The 19,754-nt window shown below is 43.7% G+C and overlaps 1 protein-coding gene across 2 annotated transcripts in view; it reads left to right on the forward strand.

Moving 5' to 3' along the window:
* MEGF6 (multiple EGF like domains 6) overlaps positions 1-19,754 on the forward strand; it is a 245,461-nt gene that overhangs the window by 185,091 nt on the left and 40,616 nt on the right. For both annotated transcript variants that reach the window (XM_034753186.1, XM_034753187.1), the window contains 8 exons: positions 6,094-6,219; positions 7,138-7,260; positions 8,123-8,245; positions 10,994-11,128; positions 14,479-14,601; positions 15,965-16,087; positions 17,526-17,693; positions 18,488-18,619. In XM_034753186.1, coding sequence (XP_034609077.1) covers positions 6,094-6,219; positions 7,138-7,260; positions 8,123-8,245; positions 10,994-11,128; positions 14,479-14,601; positions 15,965-16,087; positions 17,526-17,693; positions 18,488-18,619 — 1,053 coding nt within the window. The remainder of the gene's footprint in view (positions 1-6,093; positions 6,220-7,137; positions 7,261-8,122; positions 8,246-10,993; positions 11,129-14,478; positions 14,602-15,964; positions 16,088-17,525; positions 17,694-18,487; positions 18,620-19,754) is intronic.

A 19,754-nucleotide genomic window follows, 5' to 3' on the forward strand; every position in this document is an offset into this window, starting at 1 on the left:
TGTACGTCTGACAGCTTCTATTGGCATCTGCGCTTCCAAGACTGCAGGAGAACTGCTGCCTGTAACCACAAGGGCTTGGGTTGACTTTCAGCTGCAGTAAGGAGTCAGATGCATGCATTTGCCAAGCCTGAGCCTGAAGTGTGCTGCTTTGCCAGTTGGTTCAGTCCATTCTATTATCAGACTAGACATGGCTTTCCGTGTGCGGCAAACACTGGCACTGTCCGTGCTGTATCTGTTTCGGGATCAGCTGAGGACCTCGGACTCTAGGGCTGTCAGCCCAGAACCTTTCCCAACCACAAAACTCACTTTCGAAGCAGAGAGGATGGAAGTAGTTCGGTCTCTTTTAAAGCTGTGAAATATCATCTGTGGAAAATCTGTCGAGTTTTTCTCACACAAATCCACATGATACACAATATGACACTGGGTTTGGCAGCGTTGTCATGGAAAGGGTCAGCTAGGGAAAGCATCTGGGAATGGAAATTTGTTTTAGTGTGGCTTTGTAAAGAAAGGGATTACTAATTCAAATAAGACCAATAATGAGTCTTAGCCTTCACTCACTGCTCTGTGAGACAGCATCCTAAGGAGGCCCAGGACTAAATGGCCCTTCCTTTAAGAAGAAGAAAAAAGAGGAAGCTATTTACTCTTGCCATTCCCTGTGCTTAAATTAAACCAGTCTGCTTCTTTTCCTAGTGCTGGCATCTGAGAGCACTGCTGCTATTCAGTGTAATGTGGGTGGTATATATTAAAAGCAATATAATGTTATTGCTTTGATCCTTTCCACCACAAACTGCTTCGTGCTGAATAGCCAATGATGCCAACCACCACTGTCTTGTCCATAGGCCTCTTGCCAGAGAATGACTCCTGTCTCCTATTACTTGTACTGGGCTGGAAAGTACCCGGCATGGTTAACGCAAACAGAACACTAGGGTTCCTTAGTCAGCATGTCCACTGTCAGAATGTATGAGGTTCAGATGGGATTATTAGTCTTTAACAATACATTTGCTAACACAGTGTACTGCACTTTGGGGAGGTGGAGAGGAGAATGAGAGGAAATAAAATACCTGTAAGATCCCAACATTCCTGCTGCTTCACCTTTTGGCTTCTGTTTATTAGTTCTCCTCAAACATTTTGAGTTGGCTTTTGCAGTAAGGCGTCAAGGCACTTCACAGCCCATAGTCACGCCATATTTGGTTCCAGTGTTGCTGAAAAGTCATGGCAAAGACATGGTAGCAGCGTTCCAAGGGCTTAGGGTGACCAGACAGCAAGTGTGAAAAATCGGGACAGGGGTGGGGGGGGGTAATGGGAGCCTATATAAGAAAAAACCCCAAATATCAGGACAGTCCCTATAAAATCGGGACATCTGGTCACCCTACAAGGGCTTTCTTCTAAAAGACCTTTGTCAAGGAGGACTTGCTGGTCAGTCCCTTGGTAATGGGATGTATATCCTTTCACTAGTTGCTTGTGTCCAACCCAGCTTTATCGTGATGGATAGTCATTGCCATCTGACAGTGCTTGGATGGTGTACATGTGATATGCTAGAAGTTTCACTCTGCCTCATTACGGAGGATTGTCCCCATCACAAAAATCCACGATCACAATTGCTAGCACGTGGCATCTGGTTGGTATGTCTCCGTGGAAAGGCGAGGGACTAAATGGACGTGGGAGATTAAACCGGGTTTTGTTAGTTGTAGAAGTGATCCTTTCAAATCTGCTTTGGGAAGCCTGCCCATGCTGTTGCTGCTGTGTGGCTGTCTTTGAGGACTTCCCTCTCCTGGGCTGGCAGTACAGCATGATGTCTTTTTTGATTTGAAAGCCAACGAGAACTTTGACTATAGGTTTTAAATCTTTAAAAATCTGGTGTATAGCATTGATGGGTCATGAAGGCAACTTAGACCCCAGACTCTAATGAATAGTTTCATACTGTGAGCTTATTTTGGACTTAAGATGTGTTGGATTTTAAACTTTGGCCTTGTGTTTCTCCCATATGGAGAAATGTACTGGCTGAGTTTAGCATTATTTTAATGATTTTTTTAAAAAAACCAGAACTATAACTGCATTATTTATAGAGATTTTGAATATGATTTTATTAAACATTTTAATATACCAGAACATTTAAAATGGCTACCACCCAGCTCTGTTATAACTCAAGTAATATAACTATAATTTTTCAGTAATGCCAACTACTTTTATTGTCTCTCTCAAAGTAGAACAAATAAAAAAAAAATCAGGAAAATTAACCCAGGCTTATAGTTCTTGCTCCAGTGTCGTGCAGCATTCTGCAACATTTTTGACCCAATTAAGTTAGTTTTATTCCCAAAAATGTTGTTTAGTTAATCAGAGACTCATGTTTGCCTTGATGCAAATGGAAGTTCAAAGTGTTCTGTATCAGAGAGGTCCTGAGCTCTGGTTTGAACAGATTCGGTTTGGAGAATTGTTTGTAGAAAAATCAGAACATTTTTGTGGTTTTTCCATGTGTATCCTGGATCAAATGTCTGCACAGTGAATAATATTGGGGTTTCGCTTACATTCTGGTAAAAATATACTGGTTTAATCAAATAGCTTTCAGTATTTCATCAGTCTACTTTGCTACAGTAGAAACTGTTTGTTAAAAAGGTGCAGGTTAAATGGATTTAATTAGGAGGGAAAATGAAAGGCATTGAACAAGCCTGAGAGGTCTGTTTCCTTACTGTAAACATCCAACCATAGAGGTCATTTTTCATAGCTGAGCTAAAGAGCTGTACTGTATTTGACTTACAAGTTATAAACGCCAAGAGCTGTCATTTGATATAACTTCTTAGCCTTTTTTTTGTGGCCATAGTCCTCTAACCTTCTTTCCAGCTGTTCATAACCCTTTCTATAGGAGAAGGTCTTTGTGTTTCAAAGTGAGCTATAAATAACAAATGAAAAATCAATTTACAACTGCAGTATGCGCTGAATTCCCCCACTGCCGAGGCCAAGGGAGGCATTATTTCACTCCTACCCCAGTCCGATGAGGGAGGTGTCCTGCAACACCCCAGCTCAGGCTAAGAGAAGCACTTGGCATACCTTCTAAGGAGGTATAGAGCAGGGGTTCTCAACCTTTTTCTTTCTAAGCAGTCCCCCCCCCCCAACAGGCTATAAAAAATCCACGGCCCACCTGTGTCACAACAACTGTTTTTCTGCATATAAAAGCCAGGGCTGGCATTAGGGGTAGCAAGCAGGGCAGTTGCCTGAGGCCCCTTGCTACAGGCCTCCCCTTCCCCCCCCCCATGAAGCTACATTTCTTAGGGTTCAGCTTCAGTCCCGAGTGGTGGGGCTCAGAGCCCTGGGTTTCAACCCCATGCGAGGGGCTTTGGCTTTCTGCCCTGGGCCGCAGCGAGTCTAATGCTGGCCCTGCTTCGTGGACCCCCGGTTACCTGCTTGTGGCCCCCCAGGGGCCGGGGCCCTGGTTGAGAACCACTGGTGTAGAGCACCCAAAGGCAAAGTAAATGAGGTATTCAGTATCCCCAGCCTAATAAGGGCAAGACAAACTTTCTGAACCTCCCAAAGGTTCAGTTCACTTGGAGTCCTGGCCAGAATTTGAGTCCCACTCCATTCATGGGTTAGTCGTGTTTGTTTTTCTGTGCACCACCAAGGGGATAGAGAGGCTTTGGTAATTCATGTTTATAAAGCCCTTTGAGATCCCGGGATAAATAGAGCTGGGGATTCTAAGTGCTATTGTTGCTGCATGTTGTCCTATTGCAATTATATTGTAAAATAATAATATTTAAAAATGAGTGAGCTGGAACTTTGCAGTGCCTGCCAGAGAAGCATATGTTTTTACAGAAGAGAACTTTATAGGAACATAGAGATCCCATGAAAAACAGGCAGAGTTTTATTGGCTTTAGCTTTCCAGGGTTGACTGATTAGCGATACTTCGGAGGTTGCTCAAGTTGTGATTATCTGAGCAGTGCTGGTTTGTGAAGACCTGTTTTTAGTTAGGGACTGTGGTTGTCCCCTCATAAGATTCTTTCCTATTGGTACAGCAATTTCTTCTGCAAACTGATTGGTGGGAGCTCTTTCTGTGTTTCCATTAAAGGTTGTATTTTTAGGACCAGCCCCCCCCCCCACACACACACACACACAACTCTAAAGTGTGATGTGTAATGCCCACACACACACACACTTTTAATCTCTCCTGGGTGTGTAGTGACCAAAAGTCAGTGCGGTTGGATAGTTTTTTGGTGGCCTGTATGAAATGAGCAGTTATTACAGATTCAGTTATTACAGATAAAATGTTCACATATCCGGTCAAACATTTGTTAGTATCCTTGTTCATCTCAGTGGAGAGGCTAAGGATTGAGTGGTAGGGGAGTGGCACTATATGTGAAAGAAAGCCTAGCGTCAAATATAGTAAAAATATTAAATCAAGCAATTCTTGATTTTGTCCTAAGTGGAGTACAGGGTCTGGTTCAAAAGGTAAATATAGCTGAACTGCTCAATAATAGTGATCATAATGTAATTAAATTTAAAGTCCTTGGGGGGGAGGAAGTGCCAAAGAAACCCACTATAGTAGCATTTAGCTTCAAAAAGGGGAACTACATAAAAATGTGGAAGCTAGTTAAAGAGAAATTAAAAAGAACAGTTACAAGAGTGAAATGCCTGCAAGCTGCATGAAAACTTTTTAAAAACACCATAATCGAGGCTAAAGTAAATGTATACCCCCAAATAAAAATAAACAATAAGAGAACCAAAAAATTGCCACTGTGGCTAAACAATAGAGTAAAAGAGACTGAGACAAAAAAAAAAAACGTCCTTTAAAAATTGCATGTAAAATCCTACTGAGTAAAATAGAAACTCTGACCAGTCAAGTGCAAAAGTATAATTCGGCAGACCAAAAAAGAATTTGAAGAACAACTAGCGAAAGACAAAAACTAACCACAATTTTTTTTAAGTACATCAGGAGCAGGAAGCCTTCCAAACAGTGGATGGGGCCACTGGATGATTGAGGTACTAAAGGAGCACTAAGGAAGTCCAGGCCATTGTGCAGAAACTAAATGAATTCTTTGTATTAATCTTCACTGCAAAGGATGTGAGGAAGATTCCCACACCTGAGTCAGTCTTTTTAGGTGACAAATCTGAGGAACTGTCCCTGATTGAGGTGTCAGTAGAGGAGGATTTGGAACAAATCAATAAATTAAACAGTAATAAGTCACCAGGCCAGATTGTATTCACCCATGAGTTCTGAAGGAACTCAGATATGAAATTGCAGATCTGCTATGTAACCTATCACTTAAATTAGCCTCTGTACCAGAGGACTGGAAGATAACTAATGTAATGCCAATTTTTAGAAAAGGCTCCAGAAGTGATCCTGGCAATTAGTTAATTTTCTGTATCATTTTGTCATGAGGAAGCATTTGAATATACCGTCGATGGCCATTCACTGTAAACAGAAATTATTGACTTGAACAAGCTGGGCTATTGAACCTGTAGTCAGTGTCATTGAGCACAATTGCAAGAGTTTCAGTTATAAATAAGCAGTCCCCAGTCCCTGTCCTCTGACACTGCCACCTGCTAGGGAGGGATTAGCGTTTATAAAGCAAACATGCTTGTCGTTAACTCCCCTCCCATGTAGCTTTCTGAATTTAGTTTTAGATTATGTAATCCAAGCCAGAAATGTTCTGGCCTGTGTACCTTTCCCTGAGGAGCAGCTGGGAGCTGTACTGGGAAATCTTTATTTCTAGTAAACAGTGTTTTAAAGATGCTGACTCACGCTGCTGAATAGAGTTGCTCTTATCATTCAAGAACAGTGCCCTGGGTCTGGGTGTACTGCCCAGAATATCTTCATAGCACAGTATTGTAGCATGTATCTTGTGTATTGAACACAGAATAGATGTTTATGACAACAACAATCAGTGTTTATATAGCACAGTTTAAAGATTCACCAGGAATTGCCCCCACTTATGCCAGGACTGAATATGCTCCAGAGTTTGGAATTCTTATTAGCCAGTCTGATTCCTGCCGTAGTCGTAAATCTGCATATTGGTGCCTGTATTCTGCCCTGGCTCTTGCAAAGCAGACACTTGCATACTGTTTGTCAGCCTGCTCTAATCATTTCACCCTTTGCTCTCCTAGCTGTGAACACCTGTGCCGTCAGCAATGGTGGATGCGAACACGATTGCGTGCAGCTGACCCTAACACAGCATCAGTGCCGGTGCCGGCACAATTACCACCTGAAGGAGGATGGCAAGCACTGTGTCCGTGAGTCTGCTCTGAGCACGTGGAATGAATTGTGAATTCAGAGGCACTCCTTCTCATTTGTCTTTGCTTTCCCAGGTTGTAATCACAAGCTAGATTTATTTAAAAGGAAGTCCAGTGCTGTAGGAATTCCACGTTGTTATTCCCATATTCCCACTCACATTCCTAGAGAGGAACCAGGTGTGAAACGGTTAATAATGATTTAGAGACTAGCTAACTGGACACAAACCAGGGGAATGCCACAACTGCATGCTCAGATGTGGAGCAGATCAGATTGGGATGTTGCACTGTAGTAGAAGCTGGTGCCAATTCTGCTTATTATATTGCCTTGGACATCTTCTGGGAATTATTTTGGAAGCTGAGAAAGAGCAGAAAGGAGCCTGGCCAACCCAAATTAAATTGTATTGGGACATGCTCTCCTGAGGAAGTGAAGGAGCAGCAATATGTCAGTGGAACAGAAACCCCTGCACTTTCCTCCTGCCCTACGACAGATTTAAGGCTGTCCTGCCTCCCCTGCTGGGCTTTATCGGGGAAGTGACTTAGATGTAGGTAGAGTTTACAAACTTTGTAAAGTACTTTGGGATCTTGTGGGGCAGCTGATGCTGTGACAGTTTGACAGATCCGACAGTTTGCACACACAGCCTGTGGGATAGGCATGTGCTGCCAGGGACTGCTTGGTAAATGCATCTCCGGTGAGTCCTCTGAGTTTTGGGCCAAGTCCAGGGCAGTCCTTACAACAAATGAGGAGCTTTTCTCCCAGGAATGGAGCTTCTCTCTTGTATTGATGGATTGTTTTAAATGAACTACAGTCTCTCCTGGATATCCAGGAACATGGCGCTTTATTCTTCCACGAGGCTAATGCCAGCAAGAGAGAGGATCTGTTTGAAATGATGTTTACTTGCCCCTGCTCTGTCTCTGTAGAGAGGAACCCGTGTGCCAATAGGAACGGAGGCTGCATGCACCAGTGCCAAAATCGCCGTGGAACAGTGCACTGTGAGTGCCACCCTGGCTACAGACTGGCAGCTGACAGCAAGGCCTGCGAAGGTACAGTACCCACAATGCAGCTTGCACGGAGAGAGAGACAACCCTTGTCTTGCTCTGTGAGGTATTGTTAATGTCAGTGTCTAACACAGTGACAAATGAGCCTTACACTTTTCCAGAGGTTCAGCTCAGGAAAGCATCCAAGATTAGTTGATTAGTTGAAATCTGGCCAGCAGCCTTACTTCACTGATCTAGCAACGGGGCTGGAAGCCTCCTGTGAACAGATGAATAGTTCCTGATTCCAGCCCTTCTGTTTGCTGGTGTCTCTGCTTATGGTCCTGACCCCAGTGCGTGGGGAGGTGCAGTGGAATGTAAGAAATCATCCCCCCCCCCCAAAAAAAGTCAGAAACACCAAAAATGAAATGCTTGGTCTCTGGTTTGAGTCTGTGGGAGAGGTTTTGGCAAAGAAGAGGGTACAACCCACTATTCCCCACAACGTAGGCTTTTGAACCAGTGATCTCTGCTTCCAGAAATGCAGTAGTGCAGTACAAAGACAATCATACGCCTTTCCTAGCTGTGCACAAGACATGTGGCAACCGATTCAACAATGGATGTTTGCCATATCTCCCCCCCACACACACACACACACACCTCTCCACTCTACTGAAGTTCCAGTTAACTCCATCATGCAACTGTTTCCAGCTTTTATCTCTCAGATTGAGAGATAAAAGCTGGAAACAAGAGACCAGTCTGCTGTGTGCTGGGACAAGAGACCAGTCTGCTGTGTGCATTTCAGAAAGGAGCCCCACAAACCGTCCCTCTCTTGAAGACACTGAAAGGCAGGGAGCTGTGCTCCTTCTGGAGGGCATTCCACTGCCAGAGCTGCTCTGCTTGGTTTTGGTAATTGCCCGTCTTTCTCTTGCAGACGTAGATGAATGTGCGACTGGGCTGGCTGTGTGTGCACACAGCTGTCTCAACACCCGCGGCTCCTTTAAATGCACTTGCAATCCGGGGTATGAGCTGGGGGAAGATGGCAAGCAGTGTTACAGTAAGTATTGACCGCCTTGCCCGGACTCGCTAACCCACAGACCATGAGGGGAGAGAGCTTAGTTTTGACAGGGGGGAAACAAAGGAAAGTAAACAGTGAGGTAATCCTCGACAAACCTTTGTCCGTTGTTGTTCTATGTGCGCTGATACAACGAGAGTCCTAGGCATTTTCAGTGGCATCTTTCAAGGGAAGTTTATGGGACTGCTTATTCTCCCACCAGGACAAGAGCTGTGCCGGGTCTTTAAAGGTGTCATGAAACTGCCTGCAGTGGTTTTGATAGTGTCTTAATAGCTGTTTAAAAACAATGGACCAAACTCCGCTGCTCTCTGTCCTCCCCAACTCAAAGTTGGTGAAATTGCAGAATTGTAACTGAGGCAAAACTTGATCTAATGTGTCCCCATCAATTCCCTCCCAGGGAGAAAAGAGACATTCAGGGTTATGAAATGATGAAGCACATAAATTCTTTATCAGGCTAATGAAGACCAGCAGTGATAGCTAATTGCCCAAAGAGAAGTCACTGGCATGTAAAGCTCTACTGTCCATTACTGACGTGATAAAGAACCACCATAGATGTCCTTGTTATTAATCCCCTAGCAAATGCATTAATGTTGGGTTTTGTCACTACCTGTGTTCTTGTTTACCCTAGCTGTTCTCTGCCATACCCTGCTAGTCAGCTATGCAATACACTGGACTGGGGGGTAGTAGTGTTCCCTCAGGCTTATCGGTTCTTATAAGAAGCAACACAATATGAGATCCATCCTTCAACTGGTCATTCCTGCTGCTACTGCACTTATCTGTGATCTAGACATTGACTTTAAAAATGTCTTTACAAGAGTAGGAATCTGACTGATGGGGTCTGAGAGTGACGTGCAGAGCTGGACTGATGCTGTACCCCATTTATCTATTAAAATAACACTGGTTTTCCCCCATTAGTATAGTTCCTTGCAGCTCACAGGCAGATCATATAAAGATATTTCCCTTAGCACAGTAGTTTCGTATTAAATTAGAAATGTTCCTTCCCTTTCTTGGATGGGGATAAGAAATTAAAGCAGGTAGGTTTATGGAGTATCAGATGAGAAAGGTAAATGCGAGTCTGAGAGTGGTGGATCTGCTCAGTTAATTTCTCGTAGCATTGTGAGTGTCCCAGCAAAGAATCTAGTCTTCCCATGGCTTCTGCTGCTAGTTGGCACACAGGTGACTGGAAAGATCTGCAAAAAGAAGAACAGGAGTACTTGTGGCACCTTAGAGACTAACAGATTTATTAGAGCATAAGCTTTCGTGGACTACAGCCCACTTCTTCGGATGCATGCGTGGGCTGTAGTCCACGAAAGCTTATGCTCTAATAAATCTGTTAGTCTCTAAGGTGCCACAAGTACTCCTGTTCTTCTTTTTGCAGATACAGACTAACACGGCTGCTACTCTGAAACCTGGAAAGATCTGGACCACTCTCAACACCTAGCTGTTTTCTTATTCACATTGGTACTAGTTTGTAAATATTACTGGTAAAAGATGCCAGACTGCCCGCTCTGGAGACTGAAGCAGTACATCTGTTGGCAGTGGCAGTGGAAGCTTCACCCACACACACTGCCTCCTGCTGGCATGCTTCAGCCCCATTCTGAAATGACCACTGCTAGAAGTGAGAGATTAATTCAGTCTCTGCAGCTCTTTGAGGCTTTGGCTTCTCTACTAAGGCTGCCAGCAATGGGCCCAATTTAGTGCTGTTTGTGGTGTTAATTTCCTTCAAGTGTCCTTAGTGGGTGCATGGTTAACATTTTTTATCTCTAAGCAGGGCTGCCTTTCATAACCCCCTCACTGCTCTGACAATGGCAACAAAGGGAAAAGAATAAAATGATCTTCGTTTCGTTCTAAGATCTGAGTAAAAGACACACTCTCCCTCTACCCGCGGGCATGGCTCCCTGCCCGATGTCAGGAGAGATGCAGGGGCAGCATTCATGGCTTTCATGCTCCCATCCCAGGATTTGACAAGTGCTGAAGGAAAAACATCACATCATTTTGTGCTGAAAGTATCAATTAAAAACCTTTTTTATATAATTTGGCAAAAACTCATATATCTGTGTGCTACTCATGTTTCTTCCAGCATTACAAGGAGTGGCTCCAACTCTCCCGGCTCTCAGAATCTGAATATTTCTGTAATTAGCTCTGTGCCGCCGCTGCTGCTGCTCCAGTTTCTAGCTGTCATTAAATCTCTGTGCACTGCAGAACCTCCAGCAAGGTGATGCGCCAGATTCTGTCTGGCAGCATGCTCTGGAGCATGTCCGAAGTCAGCAGCAGGAGTAAGCAGTGGGCTTTGTCTGCCCCTTTTCAAGGCCGTTTGAAAGGTCGTAGGGAGGCTGCCCCACAATTTGTCCAGGACAGGATTTTTGCAGGGATATTATGGGGCATAGCCTGGGATCAGGAGCTGTGAACAGCATGTGATCTGTTTGTGCATCATTTCCTCCCCTAGCAGTGGCCTCTACATACTACAGCTACCCCCAACCCCTCTCTCCTGCACACTGTTCCTACTCTTCTTATTCCTGAGGGCAGTGCATAGACAGCCGTAATATGTGCATGCAATAAAGCCTGCTTGTTCTGGGAGTCTGTTATCCCAAATGCTGGGTGACTGCCAGAACGTGGCTCTGTAAATCCAGGTACGGCAGAGATGGCTCGGCCATGATCCCCTGGAAAAATCCTGTAAATGTTACAAGATGTTCGATAAATAGCCATACGGTATGTTTGTTTGCTTTCCAGGGATAGAGATGGAGATTGTGAATAGCTGTGAGGCCAATGGTGGCTGTTCCCATGTATGCCGTCACACCAGCTCTGGCCCTGTCTGCTCCTGTAATTTTGGCTACCAGCTTGATGAGGACCAGAAAACCTGCATTGGTAAGGGAAGCAGTCTGCCCTGCGGAGACGGCTCCGTTGTGTGCTGAGTGATACATTGTTCCATTAGAACTCAGGGGACTTCATTGTGCGCCACAGGGGCTGGCGTGTCCATATGGTCCTGCTGTGTTTTAGACAACTCTGAATTGGGGAGTGTCTGTGCTGGCCGAGCTATGAATAAGATTCCAATCTATGCAAAGAGGGATGGTGCCTTCCTCCGGACACCATATGCATTTATATTAAAGCACTGAAATATCGATAGTTAAAAAAAAACCTTAGGTCAGTGAAGAGCACTCTAGTAAAATACGGAATGCTTTCTCTTCCCCAGTGTAACCACCCATTCCTGTTCATCTCGGATACTGCCTGAATCTGAGGTCTGTGCCCTGCTCTTGCAGGACAATGGACTTGATAATCTAGTAGGGTTTTTTAAATTCTTTTTATTATTTATTTGCAAGGAGGGATTATAAAATGTAGACTCTTCAACCAGTTCAAATCTGAATGGCCAGTCCTCCTTACGTACTATACAGAGTGCAGTGCCTTTAGTGGAAGTGGACAGTAGCGGCTTTCTCAGCAGTTGAGACTCTTGCTGATGCACGGATCTCACATTGTGGTCCATGGAGCTGCTTCTGTTCCAACAGGGAAGCACCTCCAACTTCAAGCCGTAGCTGTAATGTGTTGCTATTGTTATCTCCTGAGGCTTTTCCGGCCAAACAAATCCAAGCACTTTGTCCTGTGCATAGTTCCTGTGTATCTGTCTTTGCTGGGCATCTCTGTAAATTCAGTTGCAATCCAATTTGTGGATGAGAGGAGACAGCAGACACCATGGAGGGCAGAACTAAGGAGCAAAGTAACCTGAGGAGATCTGAGCAGCGAGGGCTGCAGGCGGCAGAGGGAGATCTAATATTAATCTGTTCTCCACCAAGGGAGGGGACATAAACAGCACCAATACAATGTAGGGCTGTACTCAAGCAACTGCACCCATCACATTAATGGGAATCTATTTTCATATCAATCCCTTTACATTTTCTGAATGCTGCCATTCTCTCTAGCCTAGCACTATAGCTGTTGTTGCAGGAAAGGTGAAGGATCAGGATTGCGGGAGGGGAAGTGCTCACAAAAGGATCTTGATTTTTAAGGAGTGCTCCGCCAGATGAAAATGCTTTAGACCCACTGGGCTATGTGGCTGAGAGCAGCACCTATGGGTGGCTGAGTCCCTGCTTAGTCTAAACTAGTACGCCTTGGAAAGCGTTTCCTGCTGAAGGACACAGAAGATTCGTTCCTTTTTTGGGAGCAACGAAGAAGTTAGCCTGTGGCTGGGGATGCACTTTCCTCCTTGGCGTCCCCTTGTGATTTATTTCGGGTACCCCTAAACCTGGCCCTGGAGGGGATGGACTAGGAAATGTAGCCTCTGCTTCAGTAGCAACACTACTGAAACAACTGACTGTATCACTGGGTGAGACGGACCGGCCACCAGCCACCAATCTATCACTCAGCTCCATCTGGGTGTACGATGGATGTATTCACACACTGGGTAAGAAGGAAATGCAGCTGGAGCTCTCTGTACATAAATGCCATAATCTTGATGTGTGCATTTCACTTCAGACTATGTAGTTCCGTGTGCCACTTGACAATTAACCTAGTAGAAACGTATTGTAACGCTCAGTAGCCAGGCATTTCCTGTGTCAATAAATTTAAACAGGTATTTCCTGTGGGGCTGGTCCAGTGTTTAAACTTAGATAACCTGGGCTGTATCTCAGCTGGGTATGATGAGTATGAACTTGGCTGGGTCAATGCCTAGATCCTTCAGGTGATTTCAGAGAGAGGGTAAGAAACCCTATATGTATTCTGTCAAATCAATCATACTTATGGTACTGTGTGTCCTGAATGATGCAAGAATGTATGGGATAATGGAAGAAGGTTATCTACAATCTGCAAAAATGGAAGACTACAGGGTGATGACAGATGATAGGGAAATAACTTATGACTGATTCCATATAAAACTTATTTGTGTGGAACTGGAAAGTCCCAGTTATCATATGACTCAGGAGACAAATCTGGTTCAAATCTGGTTCTGGTGCTTCTTCTTTTCATTTGGGCTCAAGGATCACTTTCCCTTTCACAACACCATCTGCAATGAACAGATTCACTCTTTTTCTGAAATAAGGCACAATGGACAAGCCATCACCGATTTAGTTGAAAGGAGAACCAGCTCTGCCTTTCGCATAGCTGAGCAAGAGGAAGCTCTCATAAGAGCAGCTGGAGAAGTAACCCTTTCTTTAGAGGTTTCTGGAGACAATAGTAACACCTCTCTCACTACAGTGCAAGATAAAAGAGAGGTAAAGTGGCAGTTAAACTTGACTTTGCACAGCAGGCTCATAAGTGCCTCACCCAAGTTGTTTGATATAGGCCTGAATAGAGTTGGTTCTTCCCTGGCAAGTTTTCATAACAAAATAATAATCATCTGCACTCCCAGCTTTCATCTGGAGATAGCAAAGCCCTTTACCAGGGAACCCCCTCGAAAATATGTAGGTATTCAGCCCACTTCACAGATTGGTAAACTGAGTTCCGTAGAGATTAAGGACCTGACATTTTATTTTAGACAGAGCTGCAAGTGCTCATCGCTTCTGAAAATCATGCTCTAACAAACTTGCTGAAGGTCACAGTGAGTGACAGCTGGGAATAGAACTGAGCGATTTTCACTCCCTGTCCCTTGTACTTGACCACTAGACCCCACTCCTTCCCCAGTTTACTTACAATGATGGATATTGAGTCACTTTCCAAGTACAGTCTGATTCACATCCTGTCTTGGAAGGTAAACACCAAAGATGCTTTAAAAAAAAAAAAATCCTACACTGTTTAGGGACCTATATGAGTAACATGAAGTTCATGGAGATTTCCAACAAATAATCCAGATGGATAGTTACATCTCTAGAAGAAATGTTGACTCTATCTTTCTCATCCTTATCTGCTGGATCCAGGGTTCAGGTTTCCCTATGTGGCCCACAGCAGCTCACGCTGTTGCACCTAAAACAGCAGTGCCTGCTTTATTTTAGGTTGGTATGAAGTTGTCAGCTGTTGCAAAAGGAAGGGGAAATGATGTGCAGATACTATGTTTTAAAACATGTTTATTGCTGATTTCTAAAATGGCATATTGTTTCTATTACTGTTTTTGGGGTGCAGACCTTTTTCTGTAACCTCTGCACTTTACCTTTAAACAAAATCACAGGCCAGAGAAGGACGCTCATCAGACAAATTAGACGTGGAAAGGCCTGGACGGATGCACGTGTCAGCTTTTGGCAAAGCAGAAACTCTCAGATTTGTGCTAGCTGATCCACTTTGTTTTCCATCTTTAGATATCGATGACTGTGACGCTCGTTCTCATTGCTGTCAGCAGGACTGTTACAATTATCCCGGCGGCTACGAATGTGTTTGCTATGCTGGATACAGGCTCAACACCGACGGTTGTGGGTGTGATGGTAAGCAGCAATGCCGAGCTGGACTGGGGTGGGTGAAAGAGGAAAGACACTGGCTCAGCTCCTCTGCGTTACAGTATTGTGTTATGACAGCTACAGGCTGTCTTGGTCCTTCTACTAGTCCTGTTATGCCGGGTTTTACAATTACATTGAACTTATGATAAATGTTAAGTCAGATTTAAAGGCTTATTTCTGTTGATTTCTCATAGGTTTTTAGTAGGGAAAGGAGCAAAGAAACACGCCAGCAAGACAGAGATTAGCTGCAATATAGTAGCAGCTAAAGAGCACAGTTTGGATCCAACCCAGAATTTCCCAAAGTTGAAGAGAGTTGGTTTGGTCTCATCTCTTCTAACGCTTCATAGGAATGTCATTTTGTATGGCATGTAACAGACCAGTATTCCCAGTAATTTTGGCCTTGGAGTGGCCCAGGCAAATGCCAATGTATCTACAAATATATAGCTAGGAAGATAATGACTAATACAAGCTCTGAAGTGAGATGACATGAAATTCTTCCATATGGCCCCAAACAGCTGGCCATTTCTTCCAATTATTTCTCCCAGGGAATGTCAGTTTTTCCATCAGTTCTGTTCTGAGTAGCTCATTTAGCCAGTCAGAATACAGTAAATGGGAGAGATTTTGGGTTTCCATTCCCTGATGATGATTTGTTTTGTCACTAGCATAGATATCCAGCCCCATTTGATGTTGTTAGCTGGAAGATTAAATTAATCCAACTGGCCCAGCATATGTAGGCTGATTCTTAAAACTGGGGAAACTTATTTTCAAATATCGGTAGTTCACTTGCTTGTGTGATCTTTGTTCAATGTAAAAGAAATGTTGGTAGATTTGCATGGCTGAACAGGACAGAAAATTAGATGGTCTCTTTATCCATAGATATTGGTAGGATAAATAAATACCTCAAATGGGAAGGAGAAGTGATTCTAATCCATTCTGTGACGTGGTGAAAACAGAAAATAAGAAAAGAAAATATGGAGATAATATCTATCTCCTAGAGCTGGAAGGGACCCTGAAAGGTCATTGAGTCCAGCCCCCTGCCTTCACTAGCAGGACCAAGTACTGATTTTGCCCTAGTGGCCCCCTCAAGGATTGAACTCACGACCCTGGGTTTAGTAGGCTAATGTTCAAACCACTGAGCTATCCCTCCCCCAAGTTCTGGTGCCTGAAGACTCTATCAGCCCTGTAACATCCCTCAGCACAAAATTGATTTAATTGAATTTTAGAAAGTTGGGCAGAAACAGTAATGCTTGCTGTCAGTCTCTGAATTCTATGTATGCCTTGGCATCTCTGACCTATACTGGACACTTCCCTTATCTGCATATGTAGATATAGTCCCATGTATATTTTTTAGATGTGGATGAGTGCTCCTCAAATAACGGTGAGTGTGAGCACACGTGCCAGAACCTGGTGGGGTCCTTCCAGTGCAGCTGCCAGATTGGATACAAACTAGATGAAGACCGGAGGAGCTGTATTCGTAAGAAACATCGTGTGTGTGTGTGTGTGTGTGTGTGTGTGTGTGTGTGTGTGTGTGTGTGTGTGATTTCCCGTTGAAGATATTTATATATTAAATCTTCAACAGGAAACAATACCAAGTGAAAACAAGGGTTTCATATATATATATATACCCTTTTCCTTCCCTTACATGGTTTTCACTTGGTGTCGTTTCCTTGTGCAACTTTGTGTATAATCCAATCATTTTCACTGCAGAGAGGCCAGATCTGAGATTTCCAAAGCAATCTAGGGGGGGATCGATGTACATAAAATAAAAAATAATAATAATATATGGAGATATACCTATCTCATGGAGCTGGAAGGGACTGATTTTTGCCCAGATGACCCCCTCAAGGATTGAGCTCATAACCCTGGGTTTAGCAGGCCAGTCCTCAAACCACTGAGCTATCCCTCCCCCCCTTTTTTTAAGGAATGGAAGGCTTGAGTCTAAATCCTCCAGGCTGCTTTGAAAGTATGCTGAGTGACAGAGCTACGATTTATTAAACCCTTTCTGAACCTTTGCTGGCTTCTTCACAGCTCCATTATTGACACGAACTGCTACTATGAACTGTATTATCATAACCGAAATGGAATACCTCTGCAGCCTACAACAACACAGACAGAACTATTCCACTGCTTTCACAGAGACTTTCCTCCTGGCAGGGTTGAGATCTTCCAAACAGCCTAGGGGAATTAGGCATACGTCTTCCATTAAGATTGTTATAGGCTGCAGGGGGTTTTCTGATGAATTATGGTGATGCAGTTCGTGGGAGCAGCTGAAGAGCTGTGGAGAAGCCAGGAAAGGTCGGGAAACGGGTGAACAAACCCTAGCATGTGCTCTCTTCTTAAATTTTAACCAATTTTCACTTCAGCTTCTGAAAGAAATATTTGTACTGGAAATGTCAAGATAGCTCTGTCATATTTAGGTTATAAAAACTAAAATAACAAACAAGATAAGAGTCCCTTTGCGGCAGCTTGAGATGGCAGCCTTGAGGACCTAGCTGGTGTGACAGAACAGTCTCCTGGAAAATCTTATCTCTCTGTAAATATAAAACATAAGCCTTTCACATCGATTTTTTTGGAGGCACTCAGATACTCACATGATGGGAATGGTATAAAATTCTAGACTGAAAGAAATAAAAGAATGTGGGGGGAAGGAAAGAGACAGGGAATGAATCACAGTCCCCAAAGTGGCCAGGGACAGTTGTGTGGGTCACTGGAGTAGACTCTATAAAACACTAAATCAGTACAGAACCAATGACTCTGTCAGACCTTGTTCTCTTTTCCTTCTTTTTATTTCATATTTTTGTGCTCTTTACTAATCTCTTGTTCCTCTCTCATTTCACTCCTCTTTAAATCTCTCCTCTTTGGATTGGTGATTTGGATAGAAATGTTTGCTTTTCCCCCATGGATTTTCCTAGCTCTGGATGACCCCATGGAGGCCCTTGACGGACAACGCCCCATCATACGCCCTATTCCTCACGTTGCCATCTTGCGTGATGAGTTCACCCAGCTCTTTGATGAGGAGTTTGAGGAGGAGGAGGAAGAGGTGGAAGCAAGAGGAGAGCACACACTTTCGGAAAAATTTGGTGGGCATTTTGTAGCAAGGGCCTGTGGAAAATTCTCTGGTGTTTTTAGTAGTAGCAACACGCTTGGAGCGAACTTACATGTCCAAATTTGCACATGCAACTCAATGCATCCACAGAGTTTGTCATGTACAAAGCCTGCATTACTGCTCAGATTGGGTGAGTTGTCATCCATTGAGCACATGCAGGTTGGGTAGCTGAGCACCCAGTTACAGTTCCCGCGTGCTAGTAGAGACTTGCAGATGGAAAAGTGGTGCCCCTCCGTTTTACAGACACCATCAGTTGTATTATGCAAACTTGAGCATTCACAGTTGTAAACTAAGGCTCTCAATTTGTCTCTTAAGGTCTTAACCTATTTAAAACCAATATCTTGTCTTGGAGTACTAGTTTGCTGCCAAACAGAAGAAAATACCCTCACACGCCCCTTCTTCACTTGTGAGTTTGGATTCATATTTTACCTCTCATTGAACACCAAGTGTGAAATCCTGGCTCCATTTAAGTCAACGGGAGTCTTGTCATTGATTTCAACAGAGCCAAGACGTCACCCCAACCATTCCAGGGTCTTGCTGCTTGTGACATGAACCGTCACAAAGGGCAGACCATTTCCAGACTCCGTTATGCATTCCCCACATGTCCCAGACACTCCGCTCCACTACCACTGCTCTACATGTTACTGGCGCACTTGCTGGAGATTCAGTGTTCCTAAGTGGTGTGGGTTTGGCTGCCCAGCTGAACCCTTCAGCTCAATGAAGGAGCTTTTGGAAAGCCCACTCATCCGCAGCTTCTTTTTCTTCCAGTCTGCTTAGAGGACACCTTTGGTCATGACTGCAGCCTGACATGTGATGATTGCAGAAATGGTGGAACGTGCAATGAGGACCAGACTGGCTGTGACTGTCCGGACGGCTGGAGTGGAGTCCTATGCAATCAGAGTGAGTTAAGTTGGAGAAGGGCAGGGGGAGAGGGGTAAGCAAAGGGTAGGGTGGTTTTATAGTTTTTGTGTTCCTTCCAAAGGCCAGTCAAAAAGAAGAGTGAGGTGAGCACAACTCCCCAGCTGGTCTAAATAGCACTAACAACCCCAGCTTTTCTTTACCCATTGCCTGCATTTGCCATGTTTGTGTTGGCACAGCATGGTTGTAGTCACCAGACAAAATCCCTAATAAAGTTCTCTAACTCTCATTACCATATAGATCCCAGAGGGTCTGAATCTATAGTTCAAACCTGCAAATGTATGTATTTGGTGTTGGATCTGAGCTTAGCTCTCAGACTGTGCACATAAACCTATCGGCAGTGAATTAGACATATTACATTCTTTAAGACTAAGAAACTATTTAAGACGCTAATGGGAGTCCTCCTAATTCCTCCTTCCAACTGAACTTCTGGCTTCAGAGCTGTTGGCAGTTTAAATGAAGGAATATTTTCCCCTTGGGCCTCTTTCAGTTCAAACATTATTGGCATTTGATGCCCATTTTAGAGAAGGGGCTGCTGTTAGCTGATATTTGCAATTTCAATTTGAATTTGAACCCCCAAATCTGGCTTGTCCAACCAGTACTTTCTGGAGTCCTTATTTTGCTTTTTAACTATTTGGAACTGTATTTGCAATGAGTTGAAAGGGAAAGGATAGCTTCCCTACCTCCTGGCTGGGTTCATGCTTGTAAATATTAATAGAACTCCATGATCCCGAGGCAAATCTATTTTTTAATGAAGTAATTTTAGGAAAAATTAACCGTGTTTATTTCAGAAGAGAGTACATACAAATGAATACATATATTGCCTAAATGGTAATGAAATTGGCATCTGGATTTCAGAATTTATTTTCTAAAAAAATATTTTGGCATGTACCTTTCAGCAAATAAATGCAAAGCTGAAAAAGTTTGTTTTCCAGGTGTTTTCCATAGTGTAGAATGCGATGACAGGTGGGGTTGTTGTAGGAAAGAGGAGAAGAAAACTTCAGAGGCTTGAATAAGTATCTAAACTGAACCGTATCTCCGAATTCTGTTCAGCTTTCTCTAAATTTCTGTACGCTGTGAGTTTTTATCTGTTGACATGTTGGTTCATTCTTACTGC

This window comes from Trachemys scripta, chromosome 19, assembly GCF_013100865.1.
Source record: "Trachemys scripta elegans isolate TJP31775 chromosome 19, CAS_Tse_1.0, whole genome shotgun sequence".
Classification (NCBI taxonomy): Eukaryota; Metazoa; Chordata; order Testudines; family Emydidae; genus Trachemys; species Trachemys scripta.